The sequence below is a fragment of the Myotis myotis genome, unplaced genomic scaffold (assembly GCF_014108235.1).
Source record: "Myotis myotis isolate mMyoMyo1 unplaced genomic scaffold, mMyoMyo1.p scaffold_m19_p_1, whole genome shotgun sequence".
Classification (NCBI taxonomy): Eukaryota; Metazoa; Chordata; class Mammalia; order Chiroptera; family Vespertilionidae; genus Myotis; species Myotis myotis.
Window position 1 is genome coordinate 207,859,130 of NW_023416313.1, and position 22,332 is coordinate 207,881,461.

At 37.8% G+C, this 22,332-nt stretch overlaps 1 protein-coding gene across 8 annotated transcripts in view; it reads left to right on the forward strand.

Moving 5' to 3' along the window:
* The window catches only part of NRXN3 (neurexin 3), a 1,487,454-nt gene that overhangs the window by 1,319,439 nt on the left and 145,683 nt on the right, over positions 1 to 22,332 (forward strand). For 5 of the 8 annotated variants that reach the window (XM_036314372.1, XM_036314338.1, XM_036314388.1 and 2 more), the window contains one exon: positions 16,669 to 16,973. In XM_036314372.1, the coding sequence (XP_036170265.1) occupies positions 16,669 to 16,973 (305 nt within the window). Of the gene's footprint in view, positions 1 to 11,313; positions 11,404 to 16,668; positions 16,974 to 22,332 lie in introns of all 8 variants that reach the window. The other 3 variants (XM_036314379.1, XM_036314362.1, XM_036314354.1) reach the window with 1 other exon arrangement.

Here is a 22,332-nt window from a genome sequence, read left to right on the forward strand (position 1 = left end):
CAATTTGAATTCATTTGCCAAGTAGAGTTAAAGAGGCATTGTATGAATTCAATATATACTAAAAGGATTGCATTCCTGAGATTGTTTCTTCACTGGGAAAATGCTGATTCCTGTACCATATTGCAGTAGTGGGAACATGATTTTTGCATCTTGCACCAAGTGACCCATTGCTGCCAACTGGTCCATTTTTTTGAAAATCTTTGGCTATGTCACATAACCAAACAAGTAGGAGTGTTGACAGTTCTTTAATTAATTTTTTGGGGAAATTGATGGTCTTTAAGATCTACACTGATGCTTACTGACCTATGCTGAATCTTATTTCTAATGATGTTCTAAGTATAAATTTGATAAAATTGTAAAAATATGTTTCTTGCATGATCTTTGAAGTCACCTCAACCTTAAAATTGTAGACTCCTTTGAAAATATAAACTGTAAGTTCCAATGAACTCTACTCCCATAAATTGCTTTTCAATTATAAAACACAAAAAACATGTGCCAAAGAAAGACCTCAGTCTTATCTGGAATTCCCATTCATCCCACCCCTTCCCCTAACCCCATATCTTCATGTGTCAACAATAGGTTCTCTAGCAAAGTGGATTTTCTTTAGACTGTAAAATCTGGTTCCAACAAAATAAATAGAAACTTTCAGTCCTCCTAAATGGCGAGGAAATTGTCATCAAGTTCTTTAAAGGAGCTCAAATTTCTGGTATTAGATGAATAAATTCCCAGGATGCTTAAGGAATTTGAACTCCAAACCCCTGTCAATGTTCACTCAGAAATAATAATTATGGGAGTCAGTCAGAAAAGAAAAGTAGCTTGGAAAATTGCCCTAAATTTTATATAGTGTACTAGTAAAAGGATGGATCTCTTAAAATTGGGACTGATATATAAAGTATGTTTATATTTCATTTGAGTATTTCATTTGACAGATACATTGGTATACATTTAACCACCTGAAACTAATACAAAATAATATTGAACGTAAGCTGTAATTAAAAAATATAATGTTAAACAATCAAATTTAACAAAAGTTATGATGATGGCTAAGGACTAACATGGGCTTATCAGCATGTTTTACTAAATGATTCTAAATTCCCTTTAGATAGCATTAGACAAATACAAATGTTATAAATGTAGTATCTCTTTATTTTTCTGAAAAGTGTAATAAAAGGAGAGCTATAACAAGCATCTTAGGGAGGTGTCTGCATTTGGTTGAAAGTAAACATCCAGGCGAAGCTCTGTAGTGACTCTGTATTGATCACTGTGTAAGTCACCCCAACTTTAGTGGCTTAAAGCAACAAACACATATTATTTCAGGATTTCAGAAAAGCTTAGTTGAGTAGTTCTGTATCAATGTGTCTGATGAGTTGAAATCACAATATCAACTTGGGCTTTCATTATGTCAAGGCACATCTAGGCCTGGAGGATCTAGTGGTCTTAGTTCCTTGGCCTGTGGGCCTTTCCATAGGGCTCCTTAAGTGCCCTTATGATGTAACACTAGCTCTCCAGAGCGATTTGATGAAAGAGAGAGAAGGAGAGAGGGGAGAGGAGGAGAGGAAGTCATAGGGCCTTTTTTGATCTAGTCTCTAAAGTCACATACTGTCACTTTCACCTTTTTCTATTCTTTAGAATTGAGTTACTAAGTGCAGTGCACATTCAAGGTTGGATAATCACACTTAAAGAGAGGAGTTTCAAAGAATGTGTTAACTTTTTTTAAGCTGCCACATAATCCTCCTATTCTGTAAATTTTTTCAGAGACTGGAGTGAATTCACAAAAGATATGTTTATCACATTTTCAGATGACACAAAGCCAAGAATGATATCTTCTACAAGAAGCAAAAGACCTCAAGTTAAGCATTTTCTTATCAAGTTAGAATGCTGTTATGAAAGAAAAAAGAATAAATTCAATAGGATGTAATTAAAGGCCTGCTTTGAAGTTCATAAAGTGTATTGCATGAATGCAACATGGCCCAAACTTTCTGGGAAACAATTTAATTGAATCTATCTTAAATTTTAGTTGGAAACAAGCTTAATATGTGACTATGTAACTATGCTGTGACATAGTTATTTGTACAACTGGTTGCAAAAACCAGTGTATTAACCAGGTCAAGTGTGGGTGGGACATGGCACAGTGATTTTTTTTTTTTTTTTTTTTTTTTTTTTTAGATTCTTTGGGAATAATATAATCATTTGTAGGCATGAGGTTCGGGGTTAATCGAAATGACCTATCCTATATAATAAAAGCCTAATATGCTGAGTGTTGGTCGTCCATTCAACCAATCAAAGTGTAATATGCTAATGATATGCTAAAGCCACTCAACCACTCGCTATGACATGCACTGACCATTAGGGGGCAGATTCTCCAACCAGTAGGTTAGCTTGCTGCTGGGGTCTGGCTGATCCAGACTGAGCGAGATGGGCCGGATATGCCCTGGAGCCCTTCCATGGTCCCTCCCCAACTAGCCAACCTCCCATGTCCCTCCCTGGCCCTGATCGTGCACCAGTGGGGTCCCTTGGCTTGGTCTACACCCTCTGGCAATTCAGGACCCCTCGGGGGATATTGGAGAGCTGGTTTCCGCCTGATCTTGCTCAACACAGGAGCTGCCCCCTGGTGGTCAGTGCACTCCAACAGGGGGAATGCCACTCAGCCAGAAGCCGAGCACACAGCTGGCAAGCACAGGGGTGATGGCAGGAACCTACTAAGCATGTCTAACTGCCGGCTTAGGACATCCCCTGAGGGCTCCCAAACTGCAAGAGGGTGCAGACTGGACTGAGAGATCCCCGCTCCAGTGCACGAATTTCGTGCTCTGGGCCCTTAGTAATTTATAAACACCAGAGGTGCCATACATCTAAACAGAAGGATTACTATAGATCAATTAATATAGCTTATTACGGCATCAGAGATGTTGATATTGGGGTAACTTTCCTATTCATGAGGATGAAAATGCTTCTATTTTTGTTCATTGAAATTGCCCTCCCAAACCTCCTACCTCTCCTCTGAACTATATAGAGACACCACATATATTTGTTTGAATGAGCAAATTTTTAAAAAAATAGCTATTGGCATTATGTTGAGTTGGATATCCTCTGCATGAGAAGAATGAGAGGAAAGGGGAATGGGGATTGGAGCAAGCTAGCTAGGGATAAATGAAAGAGACCAACAAGACTGATGAGAGCCCAGCCAGATGTTTCTCAGTGGTTGGGCATCACGACTTAAAAACTAGGAGGTCTCAGTTCAGTTCCTGGTCAGGGCACATGCCCAGGTTGCAGGCTCGATCTCCAGTGTGGGGCTTGCAGGAGGCAGCTGATCAATGATTCTCTTTCATCATTGATGGTTCTATCTCTCCTTCTCCCTTCCTCTCTGAAATCAATAAACATATTTTAAAAACTGAAGAGAAACAGGCGATCACATAGAGGGTGGCCATACAGGAATGCATGGGTCACAGGGAAGAGTGAGCACCCAAATAATATTGTAGCTTTTTCAATAAAGAGGAAATCAGTGATAGGGGGAATCTTGAAGGGATTATATGTCAAAAGGCTGAAGACTGAACATTCAGACTCTATGTTAAAAGGGACATTTGAAAAGATTTGACACTAAAAAAAGTGTCAGTAAGTACTTCTTGTTAAGTTTGCCTTCTTTTAAAGTTTAATCCTTCTGAATCTGGTATTGTCATAACAATAACAAGAGTAATAAATAATATATTGAACACTTATTTTGTCCCAAACACTGTGAAAACTGCTTTACATACTTTTACTTCTCAGTTAAATCTCAAAACCCTATTTTTCAGTAATTATAATCCTCATTTAATATACCTGAAGAAGCTAAAGCTTACAGGCACACCAAGATAGATATACATAACCTATTTACCAGAAAGGAATTAGACAAATCCAGACAGTGAAATTGACTAGGTATATTTTTAAATAATTATAGTAGGAAAACAGTGGCAACATTTGAAGAAGGGAAGCAAATTCTGTAGTCAGTTTATGTAGTGTTACTTTATAGGCTGTCATTTTTTAAGGTGGCTCTTAATAGATGCTAGATAGAACTATCATACTGAAGAAAGTTCCATTAGATACTATATGGAAACATTTTCTTAAACTATGAAAACAAATAAAGATATGTAGTCACCTGGACCTTTGATTTTTAAATCTTTCTAGTAGTGAAAGTATCCTTGATGGATGAGGATAAATGAGGAGAAACTTTAAGAGCAATGAGCTTTAGGAAGACAGTGGAGAATAGCTTTAAAATGCAGGGAAAAAACAAGGATTGGTGATTTATATTCTAATTGTTGCATTAGGGCTCATGGTCTTTAGTGTAGTAACACTTCAACAAATATGGCAATTTGATTTAAATTTGGAATATGAAAGAGAAGTTTCATGTTAATGTGTTTGCATGCAAACTCACTTCAGCCAGTCTTGGCAAAGGTCCAGGAATAGGGACATGGACATGTGGTTAGCTGTACATAGAGCACCCGGGTTACATCTCTAGCATGGTTCCAATTTTCATCCCCTAGTCTACCTGGTATTCAAACATGAGGACTGAATGCATATAGGCATATCAGTAAGAGAACATAGGCAGAGACCAGAATTCAATGGGAACATCAAGACTGGAAGGGTTCTGGAGGGTTCTCCAGGCTGGGATCCTCCCCACTCTTCCAACCATATACACACTCATTCATCTTTGCTGTTGATTGGGAGAAAGATCTTCCATGTCGGAACCTTAGACACATGTTAGGGAAAGATCCTGAGAATTAAAATTAACCAAAGACTCCCCATTCCCAGTCTCTTCCTACTTCCCAAGCTAAGTCCTTGCCTGGAATATAACATTTAATTTAGTTAAAATCTGGCAATATAGGCATTATTATCCCCATCTCTTTTTTTGAACAAATGAAGAAACTGAGGCATCTGGATTAAGTAAATTGTCCAAGTGCACAGAGCTGGTAAATGTCCAAGATAAGAACACACCTAATGTCTGTCTGACTTCACAGCCAATGCTCTTTTCACTCGCATTGGAGCCAGCATTACTTGGTGAACTGATACTATCTCTTTGATATAGGAAGGACATGCTAATACAGGGGTGAGCAAAAGTAGGTTTACAGTTGTAATACAAATAAGTAATACAATAATTAATACATAATCTATACTAATAAAAGGGTAATATGCCAATTATACTGCGGGAGACCTTCCAAGAGACCTTCCAGACATCCTTCCAGACAAAGCCATGGTGGTGGGGCCGAGGCAGAGGCAGTTAGGGGTGATCTGGCCAGCAGGGGAGGGCAGTTGGGGGCTATAAGGCCAGCAAAGGGGGGCAGACGGGGGTGAGCAGGCTGGCGGGGGGGGGCAGTTGGGGGCAAGCAGGCTGGTAGGGGAGGCCGTTGGGGGTGGTCAGACTGGCAGGCAGAGTGGTTAGGGGCGATCAGGCAGGCAAGCAGGTGAGCATTTAGGAGCCAGTGGTCCCAGATTGTGAGAGGGATGTCCAACTGCCGGTTTAGGCCTGATCCTATAGGGCCTAAACCAACAGTCAGACATCCCCCAAGGGGTCCCAGATTGGAGAAGGTGCAGACTGGACTGAGGGGCATCCCCCTACCACTCCCTCCCCCGTGCACAAATTTCATGCACCAGGCCACTAGTAATACATAATAAACTGTGTGTTTGGCATACTCACTGCTGTAAACTTACTTTCACCCACACCTGTATGTCTCTCCATGTATATTTTCTATTTCTGGACATATCCAGAGGACATGAGGCAGTGAGCTTCATCAGTTAAGTCTGGGTATGCCTGGATGATAAACACTGCTTCCCAGGGGCAAATGTCTCATCACTTCAGAGATGTGGTTCTCCCTGGCTCATGGGATTACTTAATTGAGTCTGGAGAATATCCCTACATAATAATGCCCTTGTACTCTGGTTCTATTAATTTACTTACCCCAGCTGATCAGTTTTCTGCTCCAAGAGATTAATTTCTTTACCTTGGCACACTAAAGGATCAAGGCTTACAACATATAAATAGGTTTGTTTTTTTCTTCTTCAGCCCCAAAGGTGTGTTGTGAGGATTAATGTAATGATGCTTATAATTGCATTTTGAACTCCTTGATCTAATGGCACTTTATAAATATAAGATATTAGGTTTTTGTTGAGGTCCATCCATCACTTACAAGGGCCCAAACGTTCCAGATGCCCTTTGGATAGCATAATACTCCCCTTTCTGACTCTAAGAGTGTTTGTCTGGGTCAATGTTGGGAACAAGACCAGAGCTGAGCTCAGAGAGTTTTCCCAGTACCTTTTCTTTAGTGTCTAGATTTGCTTTGAAACTCACAAACTGTTCTTTGGGGAGAGAGACATAGTAAGAACCTCTGAAAATCCCTACTACTTAAGCCTACACACATCGATTTTCTTTTGCCTCTGGCTCCAATATGTAATATTTACTCTTTGACTGTTCATTAGACCCATACTCTCATTTTTTTATGTCAACAGAACAATACAGAAAACTGTTCCTTCTTTTATTCCAGGACTCACACCAAAATACAGAAATACCTCTGGCATTAATTTTGCACAGATGAATGTTGTTACTATATTTCTTTTAGCCTGGCCACGTGCTTGACAGTATTTCAGATGGTATTAATAGTCTACCTTTAAGAAAGCATTTTATGCCAGCCTCGTGCAAATTTCCCAAACCTTTAAGCCACTCTTCCTCAACTTAGCAGTGGTATATCATCATTACCTGTGGCTGGACTTGGAAATCACATTTGTCAAAGCTTGAATTGCTCTTTTACTTTCAATTGAGCTTAAAACCCACTTTGTTTTGGAAACAGGGTTAGCTGAGTATATTTTAGAAGCTACGGAAACACAAAAAGCAACACCTAAGAGATTTAGGATGTTTCATTTTCTGTGACTAGTTGACCTTTGGGTGACAACTTTATGGGACCAAATGGAGTATGGTCATCCTTCCTTAGAATGGAGGCCTGGTAAAGTTCTAAGAGAGTGGAAGTGCACCATGGAGCCAATGTAATTTATTTATCTCATTAGGAAAGAGTTAAATTGTAGCAATGATAATTGTTTAAATAAATTAAAGGTTTTTCATATCTCAGGTTTTGCATATGCTCTATTTCTTATCCTATACCAAATTCTATGGTGAATTGGGAAATAGGTAAACTGAGGCTAAGTGATTGTATAAGATCACACAGTTAGTAAATAATAAAGTTAGAACTCAAAGCCAAGTTTATCTCCAAAGCCCATGGTCTTAGCTTCTATGCTGTATTGATTATGGTTTTAAGAAATTAGTATAATGTCTAATGGATAGGATCAATGTTTGGACAAGTAGAGTGCAAAAATTGTGCTGTAAAAGTTATTTTCTGTGCTATACAAGAGTTGCTTTTTTATGAACAATATCTGGGTAGCTCAGTTGGTTAGAGTGTCTTCCCAATACACCAAGGTTGGGGGTTCAATCCCTGGTTAGGGCACATACAAAAATCAAACAATGAATGCATAAATAAATGGAAAAAACCAATTGATGTTTCTCTCTCTATATATATATATAAATCAATCTTTTTAAAAAAAATAAATAAAAATAGTTTTTCTTCTCTTAGTTCTTCAATTGAAGATATTTTACTTCTTTGGGACTATCAACATATTTCAAATTTTCTTTTCGGACCATAAATAGAGACTGATGTATTAATAACTATTCAAGAATCACTTGATTTCTTTGTCTTATCTTTCTCTGTTCTCTTTTTCTTTTATCTCAAATGGGTCCACCCAAGTGTAGAAAACATAAAATATTTTTGTATAATTGTGGGAGGTATGTGTATGAGCCAGTTGGGCCTTAATAATCTTACCTCACAGTAGTATGCTTTTCACAATTTTATAATTCAACAGTGCATGTTGTATGTGTCTCTGGGAGTTGATATTTAAATAATAGAATCAATAATACAATTGTAAGTTACCATAGGAGGCATAAAGATATCAATATCTGATCAAAATTGAATGGTGATATACACATTTATTTTAAGAAAAATAAAATGTGACTAATATTTTTTCTAAACCTCAGTTCCATGTAGGTGAATGTCAGATCCACATAAGTAATTTAAGAACTATATATTTGAAGATCTCTTTGAGCAACTTAAAGGTTTCTCAGTGTGGTAGAGAACTGAACTCATTACATTTTGGGGGTCTAATTAGTAATGCACACTTGCTTCCTCTTAATGACATTATGACATTACTATTCACAAGACCATCCTTTCTTGAGGTTAGCATCACTTTCTGTTGGAGAATTTATTTCACTCCTTGTTTAAATTTTTATACTGGTTTCTATCCGAAATGTACAAGAGAATGTTATTAAGGATTTAATATGAATGTATATGAATTTGATGAGGCTTGCTCAGTTTTCAGAGTAGTCCCTATGTATGAATTCTTATATTTAGAAGGTTTTTTGCTCTTCAATCAGTCTAACAAATGGAGCTCGGGGCAAATGAACTCATTCTTATGCACTTGTTTCTAAAACAGATCTCTCTAATGTTTGAGATAAATTAAAATAAAAACCAACAAGAACATGAAAAGAAACTAAGAATAATGTTAATGTGGCAATTTAAACCAATTTGGTTTTTCAAATGACCTTCCATCTTTCACAGCTTTTAACAGTATGCAAGATCACTATCCTTAATAACAGATACCATCAATCTGGTGTGGAGAACTTAAAACTTTTCTCTAAATGTCTTTAAAGCTGAGGTGGAGAAGAATGACTCTCTCTCTTTCACATTTTGAAGGGTGTAATGTTGAACTGTGGCTATGCCGTCCTCCCAATATATCACATATTAATTGTCCAACATAGTTTCCCCTTTTTCTAGCCTATATCATGTTCCAAAATGATTTCCTATGGAGCGGTATGTTTAAAAGAGAGTGAGGGGAGAGGAAGGGATGCGTAGGATGATCAAGAGCCCCAGGTATTTGGAGGAAGTAATCAATGCAGCTTCTTAATTCACTAATTTGGTGCATGTAGAACTCTGATAATTTGGGAACTTTGGTCACTTAAGATTTTCCCTGCATGTTACTAAGAATATTTAGCTTTAGATTTGCTATTGACCTCACTAATACATTGCACAGTGAGTAAAGGCCATTAATATATTTAATGTTGGGGCCAGCAATGACAATTATAGAAAACCCAAAGTAATGGTATACATTCCAGGTGGATCTGACATGACCCATTTTCCATTTCTCAGTATACTGTTGTCATGACTAAAACTTGAGAGGCGTCAAAGCTTATGAAGATGGATGACATGCCTTGGATGATATTTGTCTAATTTAGGGTAGGATTAAGAGTTATAGATATATATTCTACTTTAAAAAAGTGTTTCTTTTCTATGAAGACATGTGAGAATGTACCCAACTTTATTTTATATTAGACTTCTGAGTACCCAGATCTACAAAGTATCATCATAATGACCTATCGCTAATCAGTAGCTTTATTAACAGATACAACTAGCTTCCTTTACCATAGATTTAATTAAACAGAGAGATTAGATTGCCTTTCATTTTCATCTTTTCCTCCTAGCATGTACCCCTTTTTTGTGAAAAATATACTTTGAGAAAATTTTTAAATTAACACTCCAATCCAATATTATTGATTGTTCTCTCCATTCAGTGCCCTTTATCCTTTGATATGTCAATATAGTATGCTGTATGCCAGCCAGTTAGGGTCCCATAATGTAGGCTAGAAACAGATCCATAGTTGCCTCTTTTATAAAAGCCAACAAGAACATGAAAAGAGTCTAAGAACAATGTTAATGTGGCAATTTAAACCAATTTGATTTTTCAAATGACCTTCCATCTTTCAGAGTTTTTAACAATATGCAAATTTTTGTTGTTTCATAGAATAATAAGTCAGCTTCATAGAATAATGTATTCATAGGAGAAATGAATGTGGACCTTGTCCAAACACTGCCACTCTTTCCTGTCCTACTATTTTTTCCCATCCTACCCATCATGGAAGGCAGGCATGCATTTCCTCACATGTGGAACCTGCCAGCAATAACCCCTATATGGAGCTGGCCCTGAGACTCATAGCAAGCTTCTGTGCACATGGCCTGATGATATACTTAATTCTAATATTCTTTCTGGATTTTAGAAATTTCTTGTAAATGGTTTCCAAGCCACCTGTTTTAAGATTTTGATTTTGTTTTTAATGTTGGTAATTTAGAATGGGATTCCCTAAGTTCTAATATAGGGCTGTGAGTCCAAAGTAATGAAGTATAACTCACTAGTTTCTGCTTGATATCTGTGAGGTTGGTTGATGAGATAGCTCCCAAAGCATAGTTTCATTATTTGGTGATTTGAAGCACATTCATTAGGGATATATTTCCACAACACCACTCTCCAATTCTGTTCTAAGGATAGAAACCATCCAGAGGTGGTAACAGTTATGAAGTGAAGAAGGGCGCATGCCAGCATTTAAATGCATTATGTCTGAGGCTTGAAACTGATTAGATATTTTATGCTTGGGAGAAGTGTCCCTAACAGGCTTTAGGAATGGATGTTTGTTCAGGAAGCACCTCTCACAGGAAGATAAGAAAGAGGAAGGTAAACGTATAAAGCCTGAATCTATTAGTAGTAATAAAGCATAGGCGCTTAAAAGCCTCTAGAGGCTATCTCATTATATGTATAGCTGTTTTTAAGTATAGATATAGACAAATATAGACAAGGGAGTAGAGACAGTAAGAGCCATCTGTAAGACACTACCTATTTAACATAGTTGATGGGATGCCAGGCCTCCTTTATGGAATAAGGAGTCTCCCTTGGCCATCAAGACTTTAATGGTCTTCTTTGGCTTCCCTGTGCCAGAAGGTAGAACAGCTACTGACACTTGAGAGTAGAATAAGGAATATGTGGACCGTGCTTCTAATAGGATACAGTAGTGAGTATAGAGCATGCCTGACTGATGTCCCTTCCCACATTATAAAGCCGATCTGGCAGGTTAAGTTCTCATAGTTCAGGGAGATCCTCCTGCCTCCATTGACCCAATTAAGATGCAGCTGGGGTGAGATGGAAAAGAGTGAAGGTCAACCCATCTTTATAAATGGGCACACCTCTTGCTGATTCCCATCCCATGCCATGTGCCCAACACTTGGCGGAGCACTGCATAGCTAAGACTAACCTGATGTCAAACCTGTCACCAAGGACAGAGTGATTTCAACTCCACCTCTACTAAAGATAAATTGATATCTAGCTCTAAAAACTTCATAAAACACACAAAAAAATAGGATGTTTTTTCGTGACTTATTGACTTTTCAGATTGTTCTTTAAGCTGTTTTTTAAACTTTAAAGGCAACACTGATAATGAACGCTTCCAAATGGTAAAACAGAAAATCCCCTTCAAATATAACCGGCCCGTAGAGGAGTGGCTGCAGGAAAAAGGTAACCATCGTTAAAACTTTCATTTTAAATTCATTTGATTCTAAACCCGCATTTTTAAAGCCTGCAAATAAATGTTCCTTAAATGATAATCGCCTGCTGCATAAATGACTGTTTTAATTTTCATTATAATTTGTGTCAGCTTCCACCTGCCATATGTTGATAAATCATGCTATAATACATTGCCATTAAAATACAGTTAAAGGGACTAACATCTCGTTTGCTATCAGTGTGACAGCCACAAACAAACAAACAAAAAATTCCAGGAACCTCTAAAAAAAGAAATGTATTATGGCAACTTAACCACTGCATGACATTATTTGTTAATTTATTTTAAATAGCCTCTTATACCAAAGCTTTCTAAAGAAATTTCAAAAGTGCTTTTTAAACTTCCATCTTGAGGCTGTTTCGGCTTTACTGTCTAACAACAACGACAAAAAAAATCATAGATTCTGCTAACTTAAACTGCTTAAACACAAGTGTTATAAGAAGAGGAGTGTTCTTTTTGAACATCTTTTTATAAACAATGAAAAGAAAGAGAAAGATGAATTTCGCCTCTCAATGCAACCTTACAGAGGCAAAAGGGTTTCATAAGAGATTAATTGTGTCTTAGTCACTGACGGAAACTAAACACAAACACAAACCTATTTTACACTTCAGTTGTGTGATACCTCCTGTACTGGATATTATGCAACAAAAGTGTAAGTGGTTAGGGCAACGAGTTGGAAAAGGAAAGGCTCATAAGAGGCAAAACAGCAGTTTCTGATTTGCCAAAGAAAACCACCACATAGCTAATAAGAGAGGGCAGCAGTTATACCAGATCTTAGAATTTTCTGTGTGGCTTCTGTTTGTTGGGATGTAAACCATTGTCTCTCTACAAAGGAAAGTTCCTCTCTTTAAGAAGCTACTTATTCTGTTCTTTCCTGAGCCAGTATAAGCTTTTCTGGTCTCCAGACCTTCAATGAATTTTTAAAATATATAGAGATTTGATAGAGTTACATATAACAAGCAATTGGGTATATTAGTATATAACTCAAAAATCAAAAAGCTACTACAGTTTTAAAGGGTGAAACATTTGCACCTTTAAACACAGAAAATTCTCACTGAATCTTAATTGTTTGCCCTGTTTTAATGTATGTGGTCTAATTAAAAATAAATTAAGAATAACTCTAAAAAGCAAATAATTTTGTCTAGTAATCACCAGCTCCTAAAGTCCCTTTAACATTTAAATATGATGATTGCCTCACTTTTTAAAAAGGAAATGAAAATTAGATGCATGTCTGAGTCTCATGTGCCTGAGAGAACTTTTTTGTTTCTTTCAATTTTATGTTAATACTATTTTATTTTACTCCATTGCCTTTTGAAGTCTAAGTTTAAGAGCATGCCAGGCGTTTTCATTTGTATAAACCATTATAAAGTTATTAGTAGGCTTTTAGTTTTCCTCACGATAGCATTGTTATCGGTTGGTTTTCATATAAAAGGATGCTTTCAAACATGCAACAAATGGGGTGGGGTGGGGTGGGGGTGCAGGGCCAGGGGTGTTTCAGGTGAGATGGAGGGAGGCATTCTAATATCTTCATCAAATATGTAGATGTTTTTATATGTGCACGTATAATTGAAACAAATTATTTGCAAACTGGAAGGTCTTTTTTCCTCTACAGTATTTTAACAAATTACTTTGTTGGTAATTTAGGTGAGTAACATCTATTTATTCTCTTGCTTTATCCCTTCCTCTGTCTAGCTAACTTTTCCTTCAAAATAAATTGCAAATATATAGCAAAAAACCTTGTACAGGCAATGAGTATAAAAAGGTAAAGACAGAAGGATGACTAGGTAGATGGGTCAGGAAGTCCTGGGAATGCCTCTTTACATTGACCTCTGTCACTGGAGAAGAGGTCTGGGGCACAGCACTCCCAGTCTGTTTTCTGGCTCTGTCTACTATCGACTGACTTCCTGACCTTAGACAATCCGTTTAACCTCTGTATAGCTCAGATTTCCCATCAGAGGAGAGGATAAATAATACTGCCTATTCCCCAAGGGTGTTCTGAGGTTTAATTAATTAGTCTTTGTGCAACACTGGCTGGAAACATGCAAAGATTTCATTTAAGCCATATGTGAACGTGGTATCCAAATGAGGCAATAATGAATGACTTCCAAGATGGTGGCTCCCACAACAAAAAATAAAAAGTAACCTGCTATAAATTATGTACTGGTGTTAGAACCAATTTTTTTCTTTTTTATAATTGATGATAGAACAATTCTCATTTCAAGATATACATGTAGATAACATGATCACACACAAAAAAACATGATTGACCATAATCAGTAACAATAATGAGTCTGGCATTGATTTCAAGAAATCTTGGGCATGTGATGAAACTATCTCATCAGTCCTCATAGCCTTCAGAAGGAGAGGGTGGTGACGGCAGTATCTTGCTTATTCACTTACTCCTGCTTCACAGAGAGAGAGAAATTGATCAGAGGAAGAGGTGGCAGAAGACTTAGATTATCCCACTATTACTAGAGTTGTAGCCAATTTATTGTTAAGCACCTAATTCATGGTAAGGGGGACTTTCAAAATAGAATAAAGGCAGTTCTAGCCAGAAATAGAGCATGGAACAGAGAAGCAAACAAAAATTCAAATATTTACGGTGTGGTCTGATATAAAATTGAAGCACAGACATCCTCTTCCCTGTCTTACCCAACCAGTGCCTTATTCTTAAGAACTGATTAGCCAGCTCTTTCTGAGAAAGCAGCAATAGCCAGAAGTGGGGCAGTGTCTTAATCTTAGAGCCCAGGAAATGTCTCTCCTTTCTCCGTGCTTGGGTCAGTCTTGAACAAACAAAGACCACTTTATGAACCTGAATAATGTCAACTAGAATAAAAGAGATCCATCATATCTAGCCAGTGTAATTCAGGTTTACATTTCAATTCTCTCTAAGCCTTTAAATTTTTTTTATTATTTTATTTTTTAAGCATTCGCAGGATAATAGCACCAGGAAAATAGATAAAGACTACAATAGATGTAAAGTACTTTCAGGAATATTAGAAGTAATACAATGTTCCAACTATAATCAGAGCCATTTACTGATCATCAGTAGTGGACTATATACAAAAACAGGAGATGAATAAACATTATAGTTAGACAACAGTTGTATGAATGGACATTATCGCTTGGTATTGGGGCTATCTGATTTAAGATACTGAATTTTAGTCCTAGATATCTCCTATTATGCAGCTTGTTCTTATGTATTAACTTAAGCTGCCCCAAATGCCTTTGTGAGGTTGAGGGCATATTTATTCTCCCCTCCCACCATGGCATTTATTTTCTAGTAAGCTTAAAGCTATCAGAAAAAGCTGTTGTCAAAAAACAAAACAAAACAAAAACACACAGTAAAGATATGACCCCACTGTTATTGTGCTTTGAACATTTTGCTGTGTGCTTTGTGAGAAATGACAGGTCAAAGGACAAGTAATGATGCATATGCACAGGGTACCGAAGGAATTGGGGAAAAAGTAATGAAAATCTATTAGATCTATTTTGATTGCACCCTTAGGTTCTGGACATTTCTGTTATTATTAAGGCCAGGAGATTCTATCTCCATACTCCAGATATCTTTATAGAGTTCAGATCCTTTTCAATATAATAGAATTATCTGGCTAGTTCCACATCCTGCAGTGTTCAAAGCTTCCCAAGGTATATTGCTTGTAAATCATACGTCACTGACATACCCTGAAGAGTTGCCCAATGAGTGGAGTTGAGTCTTGTATAATGAGTTCCCTCTGAGCAGATGTGTTTTCCTTTCTCTGCCTCTTCCATTTGTCCATTATTATATGTTGAGAAGGTATTCTACATTATGCACCAGAAAATAAAGAACAGCTAACCATTGTGAAGACTTAAAGACAATGTAATAGTAGTAGTGTTAAAAGCTGAAACATCATAGGCTGCCTTTGTTCATATTAGAGATTGTGAAGCAAAAACCTTAATCTTTAAAAATATACTCTCTTTTATTAATCAGGCGAGAATAACACCATTGTTTCCAGTCATTTACAGCTAAAATATTTCAGAGGGCTAGATTTAGGAATGAGTGGAGCATTGTTTGATCACTGACTAAAGTGGAGAAAATTTTAAAAAGAATATATTTCATTCCATTAGTAAGTTCCCCCCCCACCCCGGCTCCTTCTCTATATAGAAAAGCAGAAGAAAATAATCTAGAGAAATAATGACATGGCTTAAAAAGCTATTTGTTATTGTTGTTTTTCTTGGAAAGATCTAGAAGTACTTTGGAAGAAGATAAGTTGAGTTACACTATTCTGAACTCTATTCTGCCATGATTCCATTCTGAGAGTTTCCTATTCACAGATGCATAAATTGTTCCCCAAATGGGAACCCCAAGTAAGTTGAGCTACTGATACCCTTTAGTCCATTAATATATCTTGATATAATTTTAAGAAATTTTATGTTACCTTTTTTTAATGCCCATACCCCCCATTTAAAATATATTGACTTGGAATGACACTTCCTTCTTCCCCCATCTCAGGAACATATCAATGCCTACTTATTCTCCATATTTTAGGGAGAGATTTAGTTGTGTGACCATAATATCCTTACCTCAACATTAATAGAGGTAAGAATTGATTTGTCTTGGTATTAATTGAACACAAGTATAGATAGGATATTATGTACTATGAAGATTCCTATAAAATAAGGTGTTTGGTGACTGACTGTTCACTTTTTCTAAGTATGCAATGAATCCAAATCTCTTAACTGGAATTTAATTTCAGTTAATTTAATGTAATTATCAGACCTAATTTTTTAATTCAGTGAGATGAGTGTCTCACAAGGTTTTTGTTTGCCATATGTAACTCTTTTTAGCTGTTGTTATGTACTTTGTAGGTAACAAATCAATAGAGTTGGCATTAATGGTTTATTATTATCATCATCTGATTTAGGGGTTTCTTTTTGTTGTCCACAACTACTTTATTGAGAAGACTATAATACTATTCACTATTGAACCAAGGTTCTCCATCCTCACAATGAAATAGAGACTTGATTATTCAGATACCTAGGATATTCAGCTAGACAGTGGAAGGGATAAACATAATGAAATGTTACTTGCCAATATCTGTATTGAATTTTTATTATCTAATTTTCTCCCCTTCAATTACTCAAGGAAGCCTGTTTTTAGACCTGGTTCATTTAGACCAGGCAAGGCAAAGAGAGAAAATGTATGGGAATAATGATGTTTCCTCCACCCAACCCACTAGGCCGGCAGTTAACCATCTTCAACACCCAGGCGCAAATAGCCATTGGCGGAAAGGACAAAGGACGCCTCTTCCAAGGCCAGCTCTCTGGGCTCTATTACGATGGTTTGAAAGTATTGAACATGGCAGCTGAGAACAACCCCAATATTAAAATCAATGGAAGTGTCCGGCTGGTGGGAGAAGTCCCATCAATCTTGGGAACACAGACGACTGCCATGCCACCAGAAATGTCTACCACTGTCATGGAAACCACCACCACAATGGCTACTACTACAACCCGCAAGAATCGCTCAACAGCCAGCATTCAGGTAAATATTTCTCCAACTATTAATTGGTTTTGCATTTCTTATCTTTGAGACATTGCTATTATGGTCGGTGTTACTACATATTAAGAGAATGTGAGTTACTATGTTTATAGGAAGGATGCCTACAGATACTCATAGTAATAAGACCTAGAATAGAGAAAAACAAAGTCATTGCTAAAGAAGTTACAAAGTCTTGTGTGCACTCATGGATTACCATGCCTATCATATTTATTATTGAAACAGTAAATATATTATTCAAAACGGGAAAGCTATTATTCAAAAAGCTAATTTCGGTATGAAATACTCCTTTCTCTTATTTTATTACCTTTCTTTTCAATATTAAAAAGGAAAAAGGGGGGAAGTAAAATGTTTTATCATAGGAAAGACTATATCCTAGTGCAATTTCCTTACTACCTCCTGATGGCTTTGCTGGAATAAGAACTGTTCATTTTTTAAGCCAATGGGTAGCATTAAATCAAGGGCAACAGTCTGTATTTGATAGTCAATGTTGATTAATTACATATTATTTTTGCACATTTTGTTTTTTTATATATGATCAAGACCCTAATTACATTATAAAATTTGAAGGTATGAGTTTAGCTATGTAGGAAGTCCTTATTTTGTGCTAATGCTTTTTGTTTGTTTGTTTGTTTTTACTTAAAAGTAATTACACTCAAGCTAAAACTTAATGCGTTGCTGACTCCCTTGGCATTTCATAAATCTAGTTGGTAGTGGGTAGAAGGTTAATCAAGTTATTAGCCTTAAATGCTCTGGAATAAATAAGACATTCTAACTGCTTGTGGCAAAATTACCCCTAGCCTAGTTAGTATTTATAGACAATTCAGTAGAAACCAGTACTTCCCTTTCAGTTTCTTAGTTTTAAGACATTATGCAGGAGTTCAATTGAGTCTTTGACATCACCCTTCTATTAACTTCAATAGGCATTATGAATTTAAAGTCAATAATCCATAAACCCCTTATGGTTTCCCATTCTTCTGAATTAACATGAGTTAGGTAGAGGTAAATGTGCTGTCTTCTTTTTTTCCTTTTAATTGAGCAGGAGTATCCAAAGAGTTCTTCCATGAGTTCACAGGCATGATCTGCAGCTGTATATACTGATGATATCATAAGGACAATCTTATGTGCAAGAACCTGGTTAGTCTAACAGTGTCCTAGTCCCACAGGCTGCTTCATGCATACCTATACACATGCTCCAAAAAATAGCTTTTTCTCTGATATTAAAGCAATAACTCCTGACACTTCACTCTACTCACTGAAAAGAAGATAAAAGGCAATATATATTTCTATTATGACTCTCTATAGCTCAAAAGCAGATCTGTTTATTGTTGGTGAAAACATAGTTCTATCTGCACAGGTCTTGGCAGACTTGTTTTGTTTCTGTCAGAATACATTCCACTAACTCTGTGGAAGCAGAAGAGCAAAGGGCTTTTTCCCGTCGCAATGGCTATTCCTATAATCTTTTGCAAGGCCCAATTTTAACTGACCCCCAAGAGGATTTAATGTTACACCGGATTCAGGGACTAAGCCATGGTAATCATCAGTTTTTTGGCTTTCTATCTTGTGGCACATACATAAATGGAAGTAAATTGGGTAGTCTTTCTAAACGAAGAGAGCCAGAGCTTCTGGGGAAGTGTAGGGTACAAAAGACCAAAGTCTTGCCAATGATTATGATCTTAAATATCATAGAACCTGTTCTCATTTTAGTAGATGTGGACTGCTGGAGGCTGTGTGATAGCCTCCTGTCTAGTGTGTGTTTCTTTTCCTTTGAGCCTAGTCATAATTGGATTATATCTACATGTTTTTCCTTTTGCTTCCACTAAGGCTATAAAAATGAGTTATAAATCTGTTGATGCTCTTTGTTTTTAAGGGTGTGTAAATACAAACTCTTGGAGGAAAGCCAACAGATGAGCAGAATTGTATCAGACTGAGATGATGTATAAAAATGGCCCATGTCTTTGGAAAGACTTGCTAGAGGAAATAACTTTATGCCAATGGTTTTGGATAATTTTTACTCTTGCCAATGAGCCATAAGAACTCTGTCCTGGACTCTGTAAAAACTCAATAGCCTGCCTTGTCTACAAGCCTATTCTGATCTCAAGTACATTCTAGACCACATCAAGTCTATGTCAGGACTAGGGACCCAATAGCATTTGGATTATATTCATGGTTTAGGACAATTCTAAAGGCTTTGGGTGAAGAAGGTCAGTCACCAAAGCTCTAATGTGCCCTGTTTAATCCAGCTAATTTTCTTGGATAAAGTGGACTCATAAAGGTTTGCTCTCTTGGAAATACTTTAGAAGGGAGAAAGAAATTGGGGAAGACTGGATTTCATATTTGTCAGATCGATCACTCACTTTTCTGAATAATACTCTGTTCTGTCCTCCTTTGCTTTGATAACATCTGTGGGGCAGGATTGTCCTAAAATGAAGCTCTTCCAGTGAAAATAGAATAAGGATGTGAATTTAAAAGTATAAAGACCTGGTTGTTCAAAAAATCTACTGGTTCCTTCTTAAAGCATAAGCTAAAAAGATATCATTTGAGCAGTTTCTTTTCAGTAGGCCTTGGGGAGTGTTGAGTTCCATTCAAAAGAAGGCTGAAAGTGCTTTCAGTCATGCTCTTAACTGTGTGAGTGTGAACAAAAAGTTTTTGAGTTGATATGGCCCCCCTGGGAGTAACTGGTGCTTTGATATTTCTGATAATCTTGTTTGTTACAGACTTACTTGTGAATTTCATGTAACTCCATGGAATTACTAACAGCTATGGTACCCAAGCATCAGATATTCATTCTATATTAAGAAGTATGTCTCTAGGTGCTCCCTGAATAAATAATAATAATGAAAATAACAACAACAACAACAACAATCCTATCTAATAATAGACAAAGATGGTAATTGACCATACCTTCACTATGCCTCCCATTGGCTAATCAGCACGATATGCAAATTAGCCTCCAACAAAGATAGCAGCTAATTTGCATACTTCAGGCAGGGTGGGACAGCGTGAGCCACCATCCAGGCCCTGTGTGCAGCCCTGGGCAGTGGGGCTTAAGCCCAGCCCCCAGAAAGTGCCACCCACAGGCAGCACCCAGCAGGGCCTGACCCTGGGTGCCCTGGCGATCCAGCCATCAGTAAGCAGGAAAGTGCAGCCTGTAGGCAGCACCCAGCAAGGCCTGATCCTGGGTCTCTGTAGCAATCCCAGAGCAGGAAAGGGCGGCCTTCAGGCAGCACCCCACCCTGGCCACAGCTCAAGGGAGAGTACAACATGCAGTGGAGGCCAGGAGCCTGAGAGATCAACAGAGAGGGGTGCCTGCTCCAAGCCTCCATGGTGTGGCTGGGGGCAGGCCCCCAGCAGACACACACACACACACACACACACACACACACACGACATTTGCTCCGAGCCTCTGCTGCCAGACTGTGGCCATCAGTAGGACATCCACTGAGGGCTCCCGGACTGAGGGGCAGGCTGGGCTGAGGGAACCCCACACCCCAGTGCATGAATTTCGTGCACTGGGCCTCTAGTAATAATAATAATAATTTAGATTGTATCCATGGTTTAGGACCATGGATATAATGAGAAAGCAGGTAGCTACGTGATAATTCTCAGGTAAAAGTCTGGCACTTAAAAGGTGCTCAGTAAGTATTTATTAAATAAATTAGAAAACAAGATAGGCTTTATTGCATACCTTATAATCATCTAACAACTAGAAGTGACATGGCTTGTGGAGCGCTTTCCCTCCAGAATGATCAGTGTGCGTTGGGACAATTTTGTTTTTGTCCAGTGGAAAGGCTATAGCAGAATGATTAATGGATGTGCTTGGAGTCAGAATTGCCTGGGTTTAGAACCTAGTTTTTCTTCATATTAGCTAGTCACATATGCTCTAGTTAAATATTGCTATGAAACCAACTTTCCGCTTAAACTTAGTGGCTTAACATGTTAACTATATCATTGGATCTCACACTTTTGTGGGCCAGGAATTTGGGCAGAACTCAGCAAGGCAATTATTTGGCCCCATGTGGAGTCAACTGGAGTTACCCAATGTCAACTCTGTTCTGGAGGGTCAGACATCACACACATGCCTTTGTGCCTTGGTGGGTGAACTAGAAGCACTGGACTCAGCTGGGTCCATGTCCCTCTCCCTGTACTTTCCAAGACTCTCCATGTGGTCTCTCCAGCAGAGTAGCAGGACTTCTTTCATGGAGGCTCAGGGCTCTCAGAGAGAGTTTTCTAAGGAACAAGAAGAGACTGCCAGACTTTTAATGCCTGAGCCTAGAAACTGACACATTGTCACATACACCATTTCTATGGTCAAAGCAGCCATTTCTCACTTTCAGGGAGGGAGACATAAGCCTCAATTCCCACAGGAAGAGTGACAGGAATTTGCAACCAACCTAAGTCTACCACATTGTAAAATTGTGGGAGTAGGGTTAATGAAAAGGTAATACTAGTGCTTGTAGTATGTGATGGTTTTGAGGATAACTGAGTTAATATAAGTAAAATGCTTAAAAGGAGTACATCATGAACTGTAAAACTGAGTGTGTTTTAAGCTTATTTTAACATTATGTCCCCAACATTTTGTATGCAAGTCAATATCCTTTCAAGCAAGAATTTACCTCAGAAAATGCAGTCGTCTCTATTGGTTGTCGTGTCTGTAGTTTAGAGTGGAGATTTTCGGGGATAGGCATTTGAAGGAGGGTCAAAATAGAATTTGGAGGCTAACATTAGTACTGGAAAATAAAAAAATATATATATAAGATCTCGAGTCTCTAATACCCCACTACCCATCTTTTACTTTCTCTTCCATTTTTAAATCAACCTGGATTTCTATGGGTCTTGGAGGCTATGTTCTGCTATGAAATATGTCTACACATATATTCAGGGTTACAAATAAAAGAAATTCAGGATCCTTGCCATCATGGAGCTTAGAGTTCAAGAGGGCTTGACATTGTCATCAATATGGAGCAATGACTTACAAATAGTAGCATGTTGGGAGTGAGGGTGGCATATGAGGTGGCTTGGCTGGATCTCATGGCTGAGGAAGTATGGAGCTGGAACTTATAGATGAGAACAATTGGATACATGGTGAAAGCAACAAATCCCAGGTTGGTTGAATGTCATAAGCTAAATTGTCAAAGTCTGAGATGATAATTCTTAAGGGAGTTAGCCAAGTCCAACTGGAACAGAGAGAACATAGAGGGGATTTGTGAAAGACAAGAGGTACAGATTCTCAGTCTTGGCTTGAACCCTCCCTGCCAATTGGAAGATGACCAAAAGGAGAGAACTGAATTGGGTTCCCTGTGGGTCTTACTATCAGGAATGCCCAACAATTGTTAAGACATTT